At 37.5% G+C, this 21,349-nt stretch overlaps 1 protein-coding gene, 1 long non-coding RNA gene and 1 pseudogene across 6 annotated transcripts in view; 1 reads left to right on the forward strand and 2 right to left on the reverse strand.

Annotated features, from left to right (window-relative positions):
- Positions 1-21,349, reverse strand: part of MARCHF8 (membrane associated ring-CH-type finger 8) — a 126,938-nt gene that overhangs the window by 57,561 nt on the left and 48,028 nt on the right. For 3 of the 4 annotated variants that reach the window (XM_039233739.1, XM_039233742.1, XM_039233741.1), the window contains exon 2: positions 11,467-11,646. In XM_039233739.1, coding sequence (XP_039089670.1) covers positions 11,467-11,568 — 102 coding nt within the window. In that variant the 5' untranslated portion in view covers positions 11,569-11,646. Of the gene's footprint in view, positions 1-11,466; positions 11,647-13,437; positions 13,552-21,349 lie in introns of those variants that run through there. The other variant, XM_039233740.1, reaches the window with a different exon arrangement.
- Positions 12,770-12,875, reverse strand: LOC120232832 (annotated as a pseudogene).
- On the forward strand, positions 13,709-16,228 carry LOC120232801. 2 transcript variants are annotated; one of them, XR_005528648.1, is made up of 3 exons: positions 13,709-13,797; positions 15,609-15,652; positions 15,982-16,228. It is a non-coding gene; the product is annotated as an uncharacterized LOC120232801 (long non-coding RNA). The 2 variants fall into 2 exon arrangements; XR_005528647.1 differs by having other exon boundaries at positions 15,609-16,228.

Raw genomic sequence — 21,349 nt, forward strand, 5'->3', positions numbered from 1 at the left:
CAAGGATAGAGTAAACTTGGAAAACACTATCAATTTGACCTGACTGACATTTATAGGTCACAATATCCAATAGAGGAATACACATTCTTCTAAAGTGTACATAGCATATTTACCAAAAGAGACCATGTTCCGTGCCATAAAACAAGCCTTGATAAATTTTAAAGGATTTAACTTATTTAAAATATGTCTACAGATCAAAATGGTATTAAATTAGAAATAAATAAAAGCAAGACCTAGGAAGGTCCAGAAATTTTGAAAATTACATAACATACTTAAAAATACCATGGATCATAGAAGAAATCAAAAGGAAGTCAGAAAGTATTTTGAACTGAATAAAAATGAAACTCAACATCAAAATTTGCTGGATGCCACAAATTTAGAAATTTCTAATTGCTAAATACCTACATTAGAAAATAAGAAAAATCTCAAAGAAATAACCTTGGCTTCTACCTTAAGAAGCTAGAAAAAGAAGAACAAATTAAATTGAAAAGAAAGAGAGGAATCAAAATGATGAATATCAAAGCAAAAGCCAAAAAAAAATGACAACAGAGAAAATCTATGAAACTGAAAGAATTATCTGAGATCACTTAAATTGATAAACCTGTGGCCAGATGATCAAGAAAAAAGGATAATTGGTGCTACAGGCTGAATGTTTGGGTCTCCCCTAAATTCATACTCCTATGTTGAAATCCTAAGGCCCAATGCAATTGTATTAGGAAGTGGGGACTTTGCATGTGATTAGGTCAAGATGGCAGAGCTCTCATGCATGGATTAATGTCCTTATAGAAGCCCTAGAAATATCACTCCCCTCTTCTGCCATGTAAGGATATAATGAGATGTCTGTAACCCAGAAGAAGGCCCTCAAGCATGATCCAGGACTACAGAACTATGAGAAATAATTTTTTTTTTTTTTTTTTTACAAATAGTTTATTGTCAAATTAGTTTCCACATAACACTCAATGCTCATCCCCACAAGTGTCCTCCTCCATGCCCATCCCCCCCTCCCCCCCACATCCATCAGTCCTCAGTTTTTGTCAGCATTCAAGAGTCTCTAATGGTTTGCCTCTCTCCCTTTCCCCCACCATTTCCGCCCTTCTTCTCCCCCTTGTTCCTCCGTCAAGTTCCTCCTAATCCTCCTATACNTCAAGAGTCTCTCATGGTTTGCCTCTCTCCCTTTCCCCCACCATTTCCGCCCTTCTTCTCCCCCTTGTTCCTCCGTCAAGTTCCTCCTAATCCTCCTATACGTGCAAACATATGATATTTGTCCTTCTCTGCCTGACTTATGAGAAATAATTTTCTATTGTTATACGCCACCAAGTCTGAGGGATTTTGTTATAACAACCCAAAATGGACTAAGACAACAAGGGAACATCATAAACAATTTTATACCAATAAATACAACAACGAAACTGACCAATTCCATGAAAGACACAAACTACCAAAGTACATTCAAGAAAAAAAAAACAAAACCAATAAACAGTCTTATATTTAAGATATTGAGACTGTAGTTTAAAACGTTTTCACAAAAAACTTCCAGACCCAGATGGCTTCACGGTTACTTCTACCAACCTTATGGAAGAAATAGTAATGCCAACTCTACTTAAACTCTTCTACAATACTGAAAAGGAGGAAATAATTCCCTAATCATTAAGTGAGGCCAGTGTTGTCCCTATGACAAAATGAGACAAAAACCTTACAATCAAAGAAAGCTATGGACCAATATTCCTTTTTTAAATAATTTTTTAATGTTTTGTTTTATTTTATTTTATTTTATTTTGAGAGAGAGACAGAGACAGCATGAACAGGGGAGGGTCAGAGAGAGAAGGAGACACAGAATCCAAAGCAGGCTCCAGGCTCTGAGCTAGCTGTCAGCACAGAGCCTGACGCAGGGCTCAAACCTACAAATTGTGAGATCATGACCTGAGCTGAAGTTGGACGCTTAACCAACTGAGCCATCCAGGTGCCCCATTATTCTTTTAAAACATCTCAGTCACCTCCACACAAAAAGAAGCAGAGTTCAGTCACATTGGACTTTCCTCCCTATCACAATAGTTATTACTGAACAAAATCTGCCCTTGCTGCTCTAACTAGAATATAGCTTTACCTCTGGGGAGCCGGTGTGGCTCAGTCAGTTAAGCATCCAACTCTTGATTTTGGCTCAGGACGTGATCTCATGTTTCGCGGGTTCGAGCTCCATATTGGGCTCTGTGCTGACAGTGCAGAGCCTACTTGGGATTCTCTCTCTCTCTCTCTCTCTCTGCCACTCCCCAACTTGTGCTCTCTCTCTCAAAATAAAGAAATTTTTAAGAGGGGCACCTGGATGACTCAGTCAGTGAAGCATCTGACTTCAGACTGGGATCTTGCAGTTCCTGAGTTCGAACCCCACAACAGGACAAAGCCCACTTCAGATCCTCTGTCCCCATCTCTCTCTGCCCCTCCCCCACTTATATGTGCTTGCCCTCTCTCTAAAAATAAACATTAAAAAAGTTTTTTTCAACACAGCTTTATCTTTGATAAGACACAAAAAAACATTTGACAAAACCCATGATCCATTCCTAATCAAATTCTCAAAAAACTAGAAACAGAACAGAACTTCTTCAACCTGATACAGGTTGTCTACCAAAAACACACAGCTAACATCACACTTAATGTTGAAAGTATAAATGCGTTTCCCCTAAGATCAGGAACAACACAAGGATTGGAGGTTTTCAAGAGGACAAAAAAGCAGGGAGGCATCAAGATAGAAAGGGGCAGGTGATACAACTGCCCACGCAGAAAATTAAACAGAATCAAAGCTACTGGAACTAATAAATGAGTTTGCCAAAACTGCAAACAAGATATAAGTATCAATACACAAAAACCAATTTTATTTCTATGTACCAGCAATAAGCAATAAGAAATTAAAATTCTAAAAAACAGCACCATTTACAACAGCATCAAAAATACCAAATAAACAGGGATAAATCTGACAAAAGGTGTGTAAGACCTATCTACACACTGAAATCTAGAAAACACTGCTGAGAGAAATCAGATAAGGCTTAAAGAGGAGGCATACCTTGTTCATATATTCTTAACCGAGGGTTCTCCCTCAAAGTGAACTACAGATTCAATAATCCCAATAAAAATCTCAACAGACGTGTGTGTGTGTGTGTGTGCAGAAATTGACAACCTGATTCTTAAATTCAGATGGAGTGCAAAAAAAACTAAAATAGGCAAAACAAGCTTGAAAAAGAACACTATTTAATTCTCAAAAGTTATTAAGCTATAGTGTTTATGATACTGTGGTACTGGTATAATAGTAGTAAATACGTCAATGAAACAAGAGAGTCAAGAAATAAGCACACACATATATGGGCAACTGATTTAAGATAATGCAATGGAGAAAAGACAGTTCAGTCTATTCAACAAGTGGTACTTGAACAAGTGGGCATTCATATGCACAAAAAACAATACTGGATATATACTTCACAAAATATACAAAAATTAATTCAAAATAGATCAAAGACATGTGTAAAACCAAAACTATAAAAGTTCTAAGATACTATTTGCAACTTTGGGTTAGGTAAAGCTTTTTTAATAGAATACCAAAAGTACAATACATACAAAGGGGGAAAAGGATAAATTTGACTTCAAAAAAATTAAAAAGTTTAAAACCAAACTTTGGTCTTCAAAAGACATAGGCAGGAGCATGAGAAGACAATCCAGACACTGGGAGAAAACATTTGTAAAACACATACCTGATAAAGGACTTGTATTTAGAATATGCAACTCAACAATAAGAAAAAAAAAAACAATATTTTTTTAATGGACAAAAGATTTAAAAAGGCTCTTGAACAAAAAAGATATATGGTAAATAAGTACATGAAAAGATGCTCAACATCATTACTCATGGGGGAAATGCAAATTAAACCACAATGAGATGCTAGTATACACCTTTTAGATACTAAAATTAAAAAGACAGACATAGCCAATGTTAGCAGAGATACAGAACTGGAACTCTCCTACTTCTTGTAGGAATGTAAAATGTGCAATTACTTTGAAAAACAGTTTGGCAGTATTTCAAAAAGTTAAACAAACATCTACCATACGATTCCACTCCTAGGTATTTACCCAAGGAATTGGAAATATATGCCCATACAAGGGCATATACGAATGTTAACAGGAACCTTGTTAATAACAACCAAAATCTGCTTAACAATCCAAATGTCCATCGACAGGAGAATGAATAAACAAATTGTGGTATATCCATACAATGAATACTACTCAGCAAGGACACAATTACTGATATACACAACTTGGATAAATCTTGAAAGAATTAACCTTTAAAAAGAGACAAAAAGTATATAACGTATAACTCCACCTATATAAAACTACAAAACACAAACTAATCTATAGTGAAATAAAGCAGATCAGTGACTGTTGAGGAAGGGATTAGAAAAGGGTGGGAGGGAATGATTACAAAGGGCATGAGGAAACTTTTGGAAGTGATGGATATGTTCACAATCTTGCTTGTGAAGGTACTGTACACTTTAAATATGTACTGCTTTGGGGTGACTGGGTGGCTCAGAGGGTTAAGCATCCGACTTCAGCTCAGGTCATGATCTTGCCGATCATGGGTTCGAGCTCCACATCAGGCTCTGTGCTGACAGCTCAGAGCCTGGAGCTTGCTTCCGATTCTGTGTCTCCCTCTCTTTCTGCCCCTTGCCCACTCGTACTCTGTCTCTCTCTGAAAATAAACTTAAAAATAAATAAATAAATATGTACTATTTATTGTATGTCAATTATACCTTAATACAGCTATTTAAAAATGAAATAAGGAGCGCTGGGTAGCTCAGTCAGTTAAGTGTCTTACTTCAGCTCATGTCATGATCTCATGGTTTGTGGGTTCAAGCCCCATGTCAGGCTCTGTGTTGACAGCTCAGTCTGTCTTTTCTTTCTGCCCCTCCCCCATTCACATTCTGTCTGTCTCTCTCAAAAATAAATATTTTTTAAAAAAAATTCTTTAATGAAATAAAACATAACAAAAAATAATCTTGAAAAATGTAAAGGTGGGGGCACCTGGGTGGCTCAGTTGATGAAGCATCCGACCCCTGATCTCAGGGTTATGAGTTTGAGGCCCACACTGGGTGTGGAGTCTCCTTAAAAAAAAAAAAAAAAAAAGAGAGAGAAAGAAAAATGTAAAGGGACCTATCAAACCACAAAACACAGTTAAGGCTAGATAAGAAATTAACCAGTAACTCTCTAAACTATAAAGAAAAAGAAAATATCTCCCCCAAAACACTATAAAGAAAATGTTTCTTTAGAAGGAATGCAAACCACCTCCATAGCAGGTTTCTAAATGCAGACCAGAGTCTGGAAGGCAATAGATCAATACTTATAACACACTAAGAAAAAAAATACTCAAGAAACATCTACCCAGTTCATAAGCAACAGTAGCAGAAATCCTTTCATGAATTATAAAACATCCCTCTTATTTCCATAATGGCTGCCATACCATTAAAACTAAATTCATTCATTTATTCATCAACTGTACTGACTACTGTGTAAAAGTCATGAGCTCTTCTTAGATCTGTATAGACATGGGCTCATGCAGTGGGTGCTAGAGAACCACACATCTATAAACATCTGACAAACTGTCAATGTTAACAGCTGGATTATTTGACTCTGTAAATTGCAATGCCTCTCTCTTCTCACAAGATTCAAAGGGAATAAAATTCTTATTGATGTAATGAACCGTCTCATGTTATCCTTTCTAGAGACTGTGAGATAAAGTTCATCTCTGCAGTTCTAAGAATGGAGGATGGGAAGGAAGGAAGCTCTGTGCAGAGCTTCTCTTACCCTCTTCACCTCCTCTCCCAAACACAAGACATCAGAAACTGTACCAAAGGATTCTGTTTTGAACTCACTGTAACAAGGAAACTGGATAAAGAAAAACTCTAATGGACAAAAATGTGCCTTCCAAACCAATTCTGAGACATTTCAGATCTTTGACACCTACAAAAATCATTTTCAGTAATGTGCCAGCTGCTGCCACAACTCATGGTGTCCTTCAAGCTCCTGTCTTAGCTGCAATTCTCCTACCTACTCCCTCACCTTGGCTCCCTGATTGCCAGAACTGTCACACTGCCATCAGGTGTTCCAACTATTCCCCACACTGAAGTGAAACAGAATGGTGCCTCTTCCAATACCAATTAAAATTACAATTCCAGGAGGACTTGGGTGGCTCAGTCAGTTACGTGCTGAATTTCAGCTCAGGTCATGATCTCATTGTTTGTGGGTTTGAGCCCCACATCAGGCTTTGTATTGACAGTGTGGAGCCTGCTTGGGATTCTCTTTTTCCTTCTCTCTCTGCCCCTCCCCCACTGTGTTTTCTCTCTCTCTCAAAAATAAATGAACTTTACAAAAAATCCTAATTCATAGATGGAGGAAGGCAAATCATAAGAGACTCGTAAACACAAAGAACAAACTGAGGGTTGGTAGGGGGGTGGAAGAGAGGGGAAAATAGTGACGGGCACTGAGAGGGCACTTGTTGAGATGAGCACTGGGTGTTGTATGTAAACAATGAACCACGGATATCTACCTCCAAAACCAAGAGAATACTTTACACATCATATGTTAGCCAATTTGACAATAAATTATATTTATAAAAATTCCAATTCCATGAATATAATTGTTAATACTATTTATCCAAACCTTAAAAAAAAACATCAAATAGATCAATTCAACAAGTATTTACTGAATATCTACCACAATGAATCTGTAATAGGGTTTTATATCAAAAAGAATCTCTCTTCCTGGCCTAAAATGTTGGACTTCTTCCTTTACACCTAACAAGCAGAGCCTCCTCATGTGTGTGTGTGTGTGTGTGTGTGTGTGTGTGTGTGTGCATATATATGTGTGTGTATATATATGTACATATACATGTATATGTGTGCAGGTATATACACCAAGAAATTCCTGCCATATACACCAAGAAATTCCTGCCATCTGGTGTCCAAATTCAATACTACAATGACTAGGGACCAAGCAACCTCAACTCTGTATAGGCAGGCAAGCACTCTAGACTAAAAAGATGTTCTATTTAGTGGTATTTAAAAATCCACTGGTGCTATGGGGCACCTGGATTGCTCAGTCAGTTGAGCATCCAACTCTTGATTTGAGCTCAGATCACGATCTCACAGTTCTGAGTTTGATACCAGAGTCAGGCTCAGGCTCCATGCCTGCTTAAGATTCTTTCTCTCTCTCTCTCTCTCTCTCTCTCTCACTCTCACTCTCACTCTGCCCCTCCCCCCACTCAAGCTCTTTCTGTCTCTCTCAAAATAATTAAATAAGCATTTTTCAAAATGCATTTGGGGGAAAAACTGAGAGCTCTCTCCCTAAAGTCAGGAACATGACACGGATGTCCACCCTGTCACTGTTATTCAACATAGTATTGGAAGTCTTAGCCTCAGCAATCAGACAACACAAAGGAATAAGAAACATCCAAACTGGCTAGAAGGAAGTCAAGCTTTCACTTTTAGCAGATGACATAATACTCTATATGGAAAACCCAAAAGATCCCACAAAAAAACTGCTAGAACTTATGCATGAATTCAGCAAAGTCGCAGGATATAAAATCAATGCACAGAAATCAACTGCATTCCTATACATCAATAATGAAGCAACAGAAAGAGAAATCAAGGCTTCAATCCCATTTACAATTGCACCAAAACCCATAAAATACACAGGAATAAATCTGATCAAATAGATGAAAAACCTATCACTGAAAACTATAGAAAGCTTATGAAAGGAATTGAAGAAGACACAAAAAATGAAAAAATATTCCATGCCCCTGGATAGGAAGAGCAAATACTGTTAAAATGTCAATACTGCCCAACGCAATCTACATATTCAATGCAATCCCTATCAAAATAACACCAGCATTCTTCACAGAGCTAGAACAAACAATCCTAAAATTTGTATGGAACCAGAAAAAACCCTGAATAGCCAAAGCAATCTTGAAAAAGAAAACCAAAGCTGGAGTCATCACAATCCCGGACTTCAAGCTGTATTACAAAGCTGTAATCATCAAGATAGTGTAGTACTGGCACAAAACCAGACACTCAGATCAACAGAACAGAATAGAGAATCCAAAAATGGACCCACAAACGTATGGCCAACTAATCTTTGACAAAGCAGGAAAGAATATCCAATGGAATAAAGACAGTCTCTTCAGCAAATGGTGCTGGGAAAACTGGACAGCGACATGCAGAAAATGAACCTGGACCATTTTCTTACACCATACACAAAAATAAGCTCAAAATGGATGGAAGAACTAAATGTAAGACAGGATGCCATCAAAATCCTCAAGGAGAAAACAGGCAAAACCCCTTTGACCTCAGACACAGCAACTTTTACTTAACACGTCTCCGGAGGCAAAGAAAACAAAGCAAAAATAAACTATTGGGACTTCATCAAGGTAAAAAGATTCTGCACAGCAACGGAAACAGTTAACAAAACTAAAAGCCAACTGACAGAATGGGAGAAGATATTTACAAACAACATATCAAATAAAGAGTTAGTATCCAAAATCTATAATGAACTTATCAAACTCAACACCCCAAAAAACCAAATAATCCAGTGAAAAAGTGGGCAAAAGACAAGAATAGACACTTCTCCAAAAAAGACATCCAGATGGCCAATCAACACATGAAAAAATGCTCAACACCACTTGTCATCAGGGAAATACAAATCAAAACCACAATGGGATACCACCTCAAAACATTAACAACTCAAGCAACGGATCTTGGAGAGGATGTGGAGAAAGAAGATCTCTTTTGCCCTGCTGGTGGGAATGCAAACTGGCGCAGTCACTCTGGAAAACAGTATGGAGGTTCTTCAAAAAATTAAAAATAGAACTACCCTATGACCCAGCAACTGCACTACTAGGTATTTATTGAAAGGATACACGTGGGCTGTTTTGAAGGGGTACATGCACCCCAATGTTTACAGCAGCACTATTAACAATAGCCAAAGTATGGAAAGAGCCCAAATGTCCATCAATGGATGAATGGATAAAGAAGATGTGGTATATATATATACAATGGAGTATTGACCAGGCAATCAAAAAGAATGAAGTCTTGCCATTTGCAACTATGTGGATGGAACTAGAGGGTATTATGCTAAGCAAATTAGTCCGAGAAAGACAAATATCTTATAATTTCACTCATATGAGGAATTTACGATACAAAACAGAGGAACATAAGGGAAGGGAAGCAAAAATAATATAAAAAAAGGGAAGGGAACAAAACATAAGAGACTCTTAAATGTGGAGAACAGAGGGTTGCTGGAGGGGCTGTGGGGGTATGGGCTAAAAGGCATTAAGCAATCTCCTCCTGAAATCATGATTGCACTATATGCTAACTTGGATGTAAATTAAAAAATAAATAAAAATTAAAAAATTTTTTTAATTTAAAAAATCCATGTGGGCTAAAGGGTTATAAGAAAAGACTATTAATTTAAATGAATCTTAAAAGAAGACTATGAACTTAAATGAAAACTGAAAGAATATGGGAAAGATATTTGGGGGTATTCTCCCATCTCCAGCAAATTAAGGGAAAACTGAAATACTGAAAATACTACATCCAAAACCCATCTATTCCACCACCGCCCCTGGTCAGCCTTTCAAGCAATGCTAACCACACTTCTCCCAAGAGCTCAGCAAAATAGGGTGCAGATTGATAATGCAAACAACTGAAGAAAGGAAAACATAAACTAAGAATATGGAGACCCCTTTTAATTTATAGGGTAACTTTTCATTTTCTGTAGTCAATGTACTTTAAGAGCTATGATTTAACAGATCTGGGTTTCTTGTATTTTCTAGAAAGTTCATTTATTTTGAGAGAGAGAGAGAGAAAGAGCATGAACAAGAGAGGGGCAGACAGAGAAAGAGAAAGAATCCCAAGCAGGCTCCACAGACAGTGTAGAGCCCAACACGGGGCTCGATCTCAGAATCACAAGATCATGATCTGAGCCGAAATCAAGAGTCTTATGCTTATCTAAGTCAGCCAGGTGCCCTGATAGATTCGTTGTTTTTTTTTTAATTATTTATGAAATAAGGCAAAAAATGTGTCCTATCAACTACAATGACTCAACTTGAAACAAGACTTATTACTTTTTGATTTAACAAGGATTCTTTAGTCTTCAACAAAGATTTACTACAAAATAGGAATGCTGTGAGAACTAATCAGCACATGTTTGTACAGCACAAGGTAAAGGCAAGGGGAAAGTAGGAGTCATCCTTGATTCCTCCCTATCTTACCCCGCATTAATTATCAAGCCCAGTGGATTAATAAGCTAAATATCTCTCTATCCCCACTACCCATCCCAGATGAAGTCACCATCACTTTTTCCTCAGGCCAAGGACTGGCAAACTATGGCCTGCAGGCCAAATCTGACCTGTTACCAGATTTTGTAAGTAAAGTTTTATTGGAACACAATCATGACCATTCATTTATATATTGTCTTTGACTATCTTCACACTGCAATGGTAGAACTGAGGAGGTGTGACTGGCCCACAGAGTCTAAAACATTTACTATCTGGCCCATTACAGAAAAAATTTGCCAAACTTGGCCTAGGTAGGCTTATATTAAATAATTCTCTTAACTAGTCTACCACTGATTCAATTCACTCTCCAAACTGCAGTCTGAGTGAAAGTTTTAAGGATGCAAATTTGATCATTAATTCTGCAAAGATAAATCCAAACTCTTTATGGTAACTCCTGTAACTTTTCCAACCTCCTATCTTGCCATTACCCTTCATGCTCCTGTTATTCTATTTTAATCTCTTCAAACTCATCTTGCTTTAACCTTCGGGCTTTCACCATATAATATTTCTCCCAACTGGAACATTCTATTTTCTCTGAGCTAACTCCAAGTCAGAGTTCAGGTTCTCTATATACAGGTCATCTTCTCCAGGACGCCATTCCTGACCCCTTGGGCTGGAGTTCGGTGTTCCTGAATTCCTCTCTCACTGACTTTATCCTTAGACTCTAATGAATTTTAATTGTCAGGCCAGATCAAGAGCCATACGAAGGCAGAGATAGGCTCTGTGATGTTAACTAAGATATCCTTGCAGCAAGCAGAGACTAGTATGTACAAGGTATTTATAAAATCTTGGTTCAAATTAATTTATCCTTTGCATCATGTTCTGAGATTTCAAAGAACTTTTACTCAGAGATTTACCAGAAAAAAATTATATAATTTTAGGCAATGAAGACAAGTCATGTATAACCATGGCAGAATAAGGTAATACCAAAGTCTGAAAACCTAGAAACCTATAAAGGACTGCTGAGCCCAACTATTTACACCACACATATTTTAGTGTATTACCAGAGAAAACCCTGATCATCAGAGCTTATCATTCTAGGCTGTATTTAATGAAAACAACAAAAATAATGAAACTTAAAAAAGGTGTTCTCCTAATACCTGCTCTTCCCTCTCCTTTTCTTTGGTCTTACTTCTGTAGACTCTAGCAGCGGTGGCATCCTGGGCTGGAATGGCAGAGATCTGATGCAGTGGCATGCTCATCCCAGCCTCCTGTCTGGTTGTCTTCTTTACTGAACAGAGTCTCCAGTGGTAGAGTCATTTTGGGCCATGGACTTCAAACTGAGAGAGAGAAGACAAGACATAATTGAGCTTGACATACCACTTCAAATCTCCAACAGTGAGACTAGCATTTTATATTTATATTCTTATATGAACCAGTTACAGTATCTGATATAAACACTTGGTCTTCAAAACCAACAGAAGATAAATGTTTGTGGGGGAAATTTTAATATTTTTCTCATGCAATAAGATGGAAACACTTGAAAGAGGCATGTACATGTACAGTCAGATATTAATTTTCCACTGGCTATTAGGTTTTAAACACAGCAGTGTCATCCTCTAAGAATATTTTTGAAGTTAATTTTTTTCCTTGCACAAGCATTCATTCTGATAGAAGTAGTGCTCTTTCCTTAAAACCGTTGCCCCTGAATCTACATAATGGTAAGATTAAAGGCATAAAAGTCTAAAATAAATTTAAGCTATCTATGATCTATGCTTAACCTTCTTAAAGTGTAGACTCTCTAGACCAGTTGTGGGCAAACTTTTTCCTATAAAGGGCCAGACAGTAAATACTTTAGGCACTGTGAGCCATATAGTTTTAAAACTGCTCAATTCTGTGGGGTGCCTGAGTGGCTCAGTCAGTTGAGTATCTAATTCTTGATTTCAGCTCAAGTCATGATCTCACGGTTCATGAGATCAAGCCTCACATCAGGCTCTGCGCTAACAGTACAAAGCCTGGTTGGGATTCTCTCTCTCCTTCTCTGTCTCTCCCTGCTTGCTCAAGTGCGCACAAATGAATGAGAATGGTTATGTTCCAATAAAACTTTATTTACAGAAGCAGGTGGCAGGCTAGATTTGGCCCATGACCTGTAGTTTGCTAACTCTGTTCTAAAGAATTTTCCATGGAATATTAGGGCCATCATGGATATTCCTGGGATCTTGAAAAGGCTGCTCTTAGGTAAAATAATAGTTTCTAAATAAGCTTGATTCAATGATTCCAAGCATACCTGCCTTTTTCTGGTTTTCTCCTACATTCTTCCAAAATTCCGGGTAATTGAGTTGTGTGTTCTCTATCCTCTTATCCCATGCCCATTGAAATCCATCAAATGCAGTATACAAAACCAATTATATATCCAAATTATCCATAGGTTTAATATATGTTTCATGTTATCTGCATTTTAACAAAGGATGGAAACATTAAACTAAAACAATGCATCTCTAATTTTGGGATCTTAAGCTGATAAGAACAGATACTACACTTGGTCTTAGCCAAAAGGCCGAGAAGCAATCTAATTTTGGGGTCTTCACTTATTAACCATGTATTGGAGGCTGAGGCAATAGGCAGGGAATGTAAACAAGAGGGCCTGACAACCCTAAGGTCACATCTGAAGAGCAGCCATTTATAGTCCACCTCTGCCTCCCCATACTCTGCTCTGGAACAAAGGTAGGTGTTTGTGTGGCTGGTCTCATCTCTGACAGTTTTACTTAGCCAAACTAAAGAGCAACAGAACTCACAAAATTAATTCCCTTCATAAGATTCTCTGATCAACAAGCAACAAAAATAAGAAACTAGAAGGTATCAATACTATGAAAAAATGAGCTACAAGAATATTGTTTTCAAAAGTCTAGTTTTATAACAGGTAGGTGATCACTGATAACCAATAAAACCAGAAATACAGTAGATGATATTAACGTCTAGATATTCTAATCAATTACTAAAATGCTAGTGCATGTTATACATCATCTACTTTATCTCAAGCCTATGATGAAGCTGACACAAGATGGAGCACTGTGCCCAAGAAATGGGTTGACTATTTATGTTCACATTACACCAAGATAAGAGGCACTTACTGCCTGGTTGTCTTATACTCTCTGGGAGATCACAATAGTCACTGGTGAGTTTTTTTTATCATTTCATTACTCATGCATCAAAGTCCCTGTCACAGATGACAAACTCCATGTGGCCTCTTGGGATATTTAACTCGAACCAGAGCCCCACCACACATCATGCCACTAGCTGCCTTTGGTGCTTCTGGTATAATAATCATTATTACATCATTGGTACATGACCATGACAAGCCTGAAGAGGACTATATATGCCAGAGAAACACAGATGTGAGAGAAGGTTTTAAGTGTTCTGTGGAATTTTGAAGGACCTCTCCTCCTAACAGCCATTTAAGCTACTCTTCTGATTTGAACTCCTATCTCCAGGTAAGTCAGCCTGAAGTAATCCCTCTCCTATGCAATATTTAGGATAAAAATGGTAATCTTAAAAACCAAACCAAAAAACTGACCATGCCACATTTTTTGTGAAGGTTCATGTGAAAAGTATAAAGTAGGTATTACTTGTACTATTTTCTTTGCATAATTTCCAAATATTAATACCAATTCATCTGTAATGAAGAGTAATAGTTAAACCTTTGCACTATGCCTGACAATCCAGGCATGAGAACTTCAATCCCACTAATGCTAACTTGAAAAACACAGCACACCTAATACGAACATCCATATCTAGAAGAAATGGACAAACTGGTTAAGAATACGTAAATGGATATGTCATGTCAATGGATCAGAAGACTTTAGATAAAATTTAGAGACATGAAATAAGCCCATGTAACTATGGTCAACTGGTTCTTCAACAAGGATTCCAAGACCATTTAATGGGGAAAGAACAGTCTTCTAAACATGCAAAAGAATAAATTTAGACTCCACTCTTACACAAATTAAAAAAATAAACAAACTAAACATCACCAAAATAAAAGCATTTGTGCTTCAACAGATATCAAGAAAGTGAAAAGACAACCACAGAACAGAATAAATCTTTTTGCAAAACAATAAGGGATTTGTATGTTGAATATATAAAGGGACTATCAAAACTCAACAATAAATACACAAATAATCCAATGAAAAATGGGTTGTTGAACACAATCTTAATTATACAGAACTGATGGTTACCAGAGGAGAGTGGGTGGGAGGATGGGTCAAATAGGTGACAGGGATTAAGGGAATGCACTTGTGGAGATAACCACAGGGTGATGCATGGAAGTGCTGAATTACTATACTATACACCTGAAACTAACATAACTAATGTAATGTAACTGAATGTTAACTAACTGGAACTAAAACAAAAACTTTAAAAAAAGAAAAATGGCTTGTTCAACATCATTAGCCAACAGGAGAATGCAAATCAAAACCATGAGATATCACTTCAATTATGGCTACATTTAAAGACAGGTAAGTGTTGGCAAGGGTGTGGAAACACTGAAACCCTCATACAGTGCCAGTGGAAATACATGCAGCTGCTTTGGAAAACTGCATCTTCTTTAAAATGTGAAAATAACACAAATGTCCATAAGTTAATGAATGGATAAATAAAATGTGTTATCTATAAAATGGAATTATTATTTAGCAACAAAAAGAAATATGAATACATGCTACAAGTGGATGAAGCCTGAAAGCATTATAAAGTGAAAGGACTACATATTACATGATTACATTTGTATTAAGTGTGCAGAGTAGGCACATATAGAAACAGAAAGTAGATTACTGATTGCCAAGGACTAGTGTAGGGACGGGGGGTGAGGGATAATGGCTAAAAAGGTTTCTTTTTAGAGCAATGAATATGTTCTAAAATGTATTATGGTAATGTCGCATAACTCTTAAGTATACTAAAAACCATAGAATTATATAATTTAAATGAGTGGATCTGAATGAATTATATCTCAGTAAGACTTTTTTAAAAATACGTAATTTAACTGATAGGGACTAAGAGAGATGACACTGTATTTTTCCTTTGTGCTATCTCAATGTAATGTATTGGGATGACAAGGTCACTGTTACCCTATCACTGTTCCAGTTTTGAGAAAGGTAACAGGAAAAGTGCAAAATCAGAAATCAGAAATGTAAGTTCAAGACTTGACTCTTCAAAACTGTGTAATGTTGGGTAAACTGAGGAATTTCAAAGGCTCTGTTTCTTCAGCTGTAAAACAGAAAGGTAATAATAATCTCTACTCCATTCACAGGGTTATTGTGAAGACCAAAGAAGACTGTGTCCATGTGCACAAATGTAAGGGTTCTTAACATCAGCACATTTTCCAGCCTCCTTTTTCAGGCATCTGCAGTGATTCCCCTCACCGCCTCACAAAGGCCAGTTTGTTTGCTTTCTTTCCAGTACCATTTTCTGCCTTCCTACCCCTCATACTGACACAAAATTTGCACAACCGAGACCTCAAATTCTTTCTGACATTTCTTTAGGATCTCTAGTAGCTTGACTATAAGGAGAAGCAAGGCTGATCACACTATCCCTATGAGGGGAGAGGTAGGAAGGCCTGATCTAAACTACGACCAGCGTGGCCTAACAATTAAGCTGTTCTATGTGCTTTCCAAATGGTTTAGATAAATGAAAGATTCTGTCCATTCCAACAATGATGCCTGAGACAAATACAGACAACAAGGAGGCAGCCAGGAGAAGACAAAGATGCCAGTCGCAGCTTCCCTGCGGGACAGTCACCCCAGGTCTGCTTGCCTCCCTGTACCCTTGCTCACAGGGTGCCAGGCTCCAGCAGCACTCTTCTCCTCACCACTGTGCAGAGCTGAATGCTAACATCCTGAATGGCACTCAGAATAAACAACTTTAAATTAAGCCTATTTTTATCAGATGCACATTTCATACAAAAAATGAGAAGCCTGTGCACAGCAGCTAGCAGATACAAAAAGATTAAAAAAAAAGAAAAAAGCAGTAACAGGAGTCAGGAGACCAGCTGTAGTACACAGCACTGAAGGATCAAAGCAGGACTTAAAGCTGGGAATATGAAGGAAGAGAGAGCATCTGAAAAGGAGCATTTGAAAGAGAGCATTTGAAAAGGATGATGGATACAGTCTAGTGAGGGGACTAAACTGTACCCTGGTTTCTGGGTGTACGTTCAAAAGACCAGGATGCACAGAGGAGTGGGGGGTAAAGGAAAGCTCACCATGGACACTGAGCTTGACATGTCTGTGGGAAACTCCAGATATGTACACAGTGTACAATGGGAGTCAACGACATATCATGACACCTGAACACACAGGATTAGAATCCATTTTCCAACAAAAACCTGCAGAATCAGTAGTTTATGTCATTAGGTGCTAGAAACAAATGATAAAACCCAGTATCAATACAGACATTTTAAATAGCAATGAAGAATCCCTAACTTTAAAAAACATCCATCTCAAATTAACTTTACACTCACATGACAAAACTCTTAGAGGCATTCTATTTAAGCAAAGGGAAATGAACACATTACCACTGCTATTATTTAATATATAGTTGAATTCTTTTCTACTAATGTGATTAAGACTTAAAAAGAGAACTGTATAGTGTAATGAAAGAGCTAGAGTCCAAAGGAATTTTCTTTTTTTTTATTTTTTTTAAATATTCAAGTTAGTTAACATATAGTGTAGTATTGGTTTCAGGAGAATTTAGTGATTCATCACTTACATATAACACCTAGTGCTCATCACCAGTGTCCTCCTTAATGCTCATCACCCATTTAGCCCACCCCCCCACTTCCCTTGCAGCAACTCTCAGTTTATTCTCTATAGTTTTCCTTCTCTTCCCCTATGGTCATCTCTTTTGTTACTTAAATTCCACGAGTGAAATCTCATGGTATTTGTCTTTCTCTGACTTACTTAGCTTAGCATAACACACGCTAGTTTTATCCCCCAAATGGCAAGATTTCTTTCTTTTTAACGGCTGAGTAATATTCCATTATATGTGCTGTATATATATACATCATCTTTTTTTACATGTTTTGATTCATTTTTCAGAGGGGGAGAGACAGAGTGTGAGCAGGGGAGGGGCAGATGGAGACAGAGACAAAGAATCTGAAGTAGGCTCCATCCAGGCTCCAAGCTGTCAGCACAGAGCCCAATGTGGGGCTCAAACCCATGAACCACGAGATCATGACCCAAGCAGAGTCAGATGCTTAACCAACTGAGTCACCCAGGTGCCCCTATACCACATCTTTATCTGCTCATCGGTTGATGGACATTGGGCCCTTTCCATAATTTGGCTGTTGTTGATAGTGCTGCTATAAACACTGGAGTGCAGGTGTCACTTTGAATCAGCATTTTTATATCCTCTGGATAAATACCTAGTAGTGCAATTGCTGGGTCATAGGGTAGTTCTATTTTTTATTTTTTGAGGAACTTCCATACTGTTTTCCAGAATGGCTACACCAGTTTGAATTCCCACTAACAATGCCAAAGGGTTCCCTTTTCTCTGCATCCTCACCAACATCTGTTGTTTCTGAGATGTTGATTTTAGCCATTGTGACAGGTTTGAGGTGGTATCTCATCATGGTTTTGATCTCTGTATTTCCTTTCAGATGAGTGATGTTGAGCATCTTTTCATATGTCTGTTAGCCACATGGATGTCTTTAGCCCAAAGGAATTTTCTTTTCTTTTTAAAAACTTTTTATGTTTATTTATTCTTGAGACAGAGAGAAACAGAGGATGAGTGGAGGAGGGGGCAGAGAGAGAGGGAGACAGAATCCGAAGCAGGCGTCAGTCTCTGAGCTGTCAGCACGGAGCCCGACACGGGGCCCAAACCCATGAACTGTGAGATCATGACCTGAGCTGAAGTCGGACACTTCAACAACCGAGCCACCCAGGCGCCCCTTAAAGGAATTTTCTAAGAACTACCAGAATCAGTTAAAAACATAAAAATTTATATAAAATCAGTAATGCATTCTAGGGTAAGAAAAAAGTATATTAATACATAATGTCACCAACACTCCTATATATCAACAAAACAAAAATCATGAAACAGAGATAAATGATTTAAAAAGCTACTTAAGAACTTTTAATGAAAAACATTTAGTGATTTTAGACTATATATGGAAACAATAATAGTTTGTATTATAATAATAAATTGTGTTCTCCACAAATAAAGCATGTATTTAATGTAATTCCAAAGTCTAAGCAAGATTTTCTACTTGACAAAAATTATTCTGAAAGTATGCATAAGAATTAATAAGATGATCAAATAAAAATGTTAAGAAGTAATAGAGAGATGAATTCTCTTGAAATATAGACATAACTAGGCAATAATTATTATTAAAACAGCAAGATACAGGTCCAAGACTGAAAAAGTCCAAAAACTGATTGAATTATACAGAAGAGTAAAACAGCAGCCCAAAATTCTAGGAAAGGGGAAAGTTTCTTCTTAACTTATGCTGGGATAACTAGACAAAAATTTGGAAGGTAAGGGGTACCTGGGTGGCTCAGTCAGTTAAGAACCAGAATCTTGATTTCAGCTAGGGTTATGATCTCACGGTTCGGTGGGTTCAAGCCCACATCGGGCTCTGCACTTAACAGCACGGAGCCTTCTTGGGTTCTTTCTCTCTCTCTTTGTCCCTCCCCAACCCTCCCCCAAATAAATAAACATTTAAAAAAAAGAATTTGGGAGGGGAAATAATATCAATTAAGACTCACACTTCAGAGGGGCCTGGATGGTTCCATCAGTTAAATGTCTGACTCTTGATTTTGGCTCAGGTCATGATCTCACAGTTTGTTAGACTGAGCCCTGTATTGGACTATGTGCTGACAGCATGGAGCCTGCTTGGGATTCTCTCTCTCCCCCTTTCTCTCTGCTCCTCCCCAGCTTGTGTGTCTCTCTCTCTCAAAAATAAGTATTTAAATAAACAAATAAAAACATTTTTAAAAACTCATATTTCATTTATTGAAATAAATTCTTACAGATACACAAGTTAAATGTTAAAAAAAAAACACATAAAATGCAATTGCAAATTAAGGAACTAAAGGGAGACTGACTTCCTAAGCCTCGAATTAACAGAAAAAAAATTATGAAAGATTTATAGATATGACCTTATCATTAAAAACAAACATAAATAGGCCAAAAAAAAAAAAAAAGACTGGAAAATATTTGTAGGATATGGGACAGAAAATCAGTATCTTTTATATATAAAAAGTTAATACAAATAGCTTTTCAAAAACACTAAAATCTCCACAGATAAAATGGGTAGGGCTTAGGAACAGCCACTTCACAAATGAGGACATAACACAGGTCCTCACTTAACATTTTCTTAATCAGGGAAAAGCAACAGCTCAGGGAACCATTTTTTCCCCTTTACAAAAGTCTACAAAAATATGATGAAATCTATCACTGACCAATCAGCGCTGAACTTGTGTTCTTACAACTCTCTGGCAATAATCATAAACTCAGAATGCCTATCAGGAAAAATGTTGCACAACAGGGCTGAAAAACTGTGAAGGAGCTTACCTGCAGGAAACTTAGCTTGAGAAAATACACAAAAGTCTACAAGCCCCAAGACTTCCACCATAACATGATTTACAACAAAGAAAAACAGACAGTTCCTGTAATTCCCCCAAACTGGAAAAAAGCTAAGTAAATTGCAGTGCTGGTACAATCAAAGGAATATTATGTGGGCATTAGAAGCAACATGGATTGATAAAAAGCAGATGATATAAATTAAACACATATTGTAATTATGACTATGTTAATATACATACAAGCAAAAATGCTAGGAAGGAAACTTGTTAAAAATGCTAACAGTGGCGGGGCGCCTGAGTGGCTCAGTTGGTTGAGCGTTCGACTTCAGCTCAGGTCATGATCTCATGGTTTGTGGGATCGGGCCCCACGTCGGGCTCTGTGCTGACAGCTAGCTCGGAGCCTGGAGCCTGCTTCAGATTCTGTATCTCCCTCTTTCTCTGACCCTCTCCTGCTCACGCTGTCTCTCTCTCTCTCAGAAATTAAAAAAAAAAAAAATGCTAACAGTGGCTTAATGATGTGGCAATATAAATGACTCTTCACTTCTCTATTTTTTAAACGTTTAGTGACGATATATTATTTTTTACAATTTAAATATTTGAAGAGCTAAAATTAAAAGCTCAAGCCGTTCCACTTAAGTTGGGAACAGTCAGAGACCTACGTTACCAATGAATATATACAACCAGAAAAGGGCTCTTTTCTGTGAGAAGTACATTTCTGAAGGACTCACAGAACTCAAGCCTAATCTTTCTACATGAATAAAGTAGGAAGATGCATTCTCAGGACATAGATGTTTTCAAGCACTGTAGGGTTTATTTTATGTTCCTTCTCAATTTTGTCAGCATTTCTTTTAAGATTTTCCTAAAGCACTCTCCCTTTAAAAACAGCATAGTTGGGGGGCACCTGGGTGGCTCAGTCAGTAGGCTTCTGACTTTGGCTCAGGTCATGATCTCAAAGTCCATTGGTTCAAGCCTCGCGTCAGGCTCTGTGCTGACAGCTCAGAGCCTGGAGCCTGCTTCGGATTCTGTGTCTCCCTCTCTCTCTGCCCCTCCCCTGCTTATGCTTTCTGTCTCTGTCTCTCAAAAATAAATAAACATAAAAATTAAAAAAAAAACCAGCATAGTGTGTCATGAGAACAGTTCACCTTCATAATGTTTTATTACATTTGACTTTCATTCTACAGTTACTAATTTTGGAGACTGCATTCTTTGATATCTTACATATAGTAAGACTTTATTAATACTGTCATGTCATACTATTTTTAGTTTGTATATTTCTCACGAAATGGAATGGCCATTACACACCAACAGAAATGAAAATTCACAACATGAACATGTGGCAAATATGAGTCTAGTATTACAATATGGCAGACTATCGATATATCTGAGCATTTGCCCACCACTTGGAAAGCTATCAGTTGCTTACACTACCCTTTTTTTCTCCCGGTATATGTCTGTCCCTGTTACTATGGCA

This window comes from Hyaena hyaena, unplaced genomic scaffold (genome assembly GCF_003009895.1).
Source record: "Hyaena hyaena isolate Hyena2069 unplaced genomic scaffold, ASM300989v1 scaffold_78, whole genome shotgun sequence".
Classification (NCBI taxonomy): domain Eukaryota; kingdom Metazoa; phylum Chordata; class Mammalia; order Carnivora; family Hyaenidae; genus Hyaena; species Hyaena hyaena.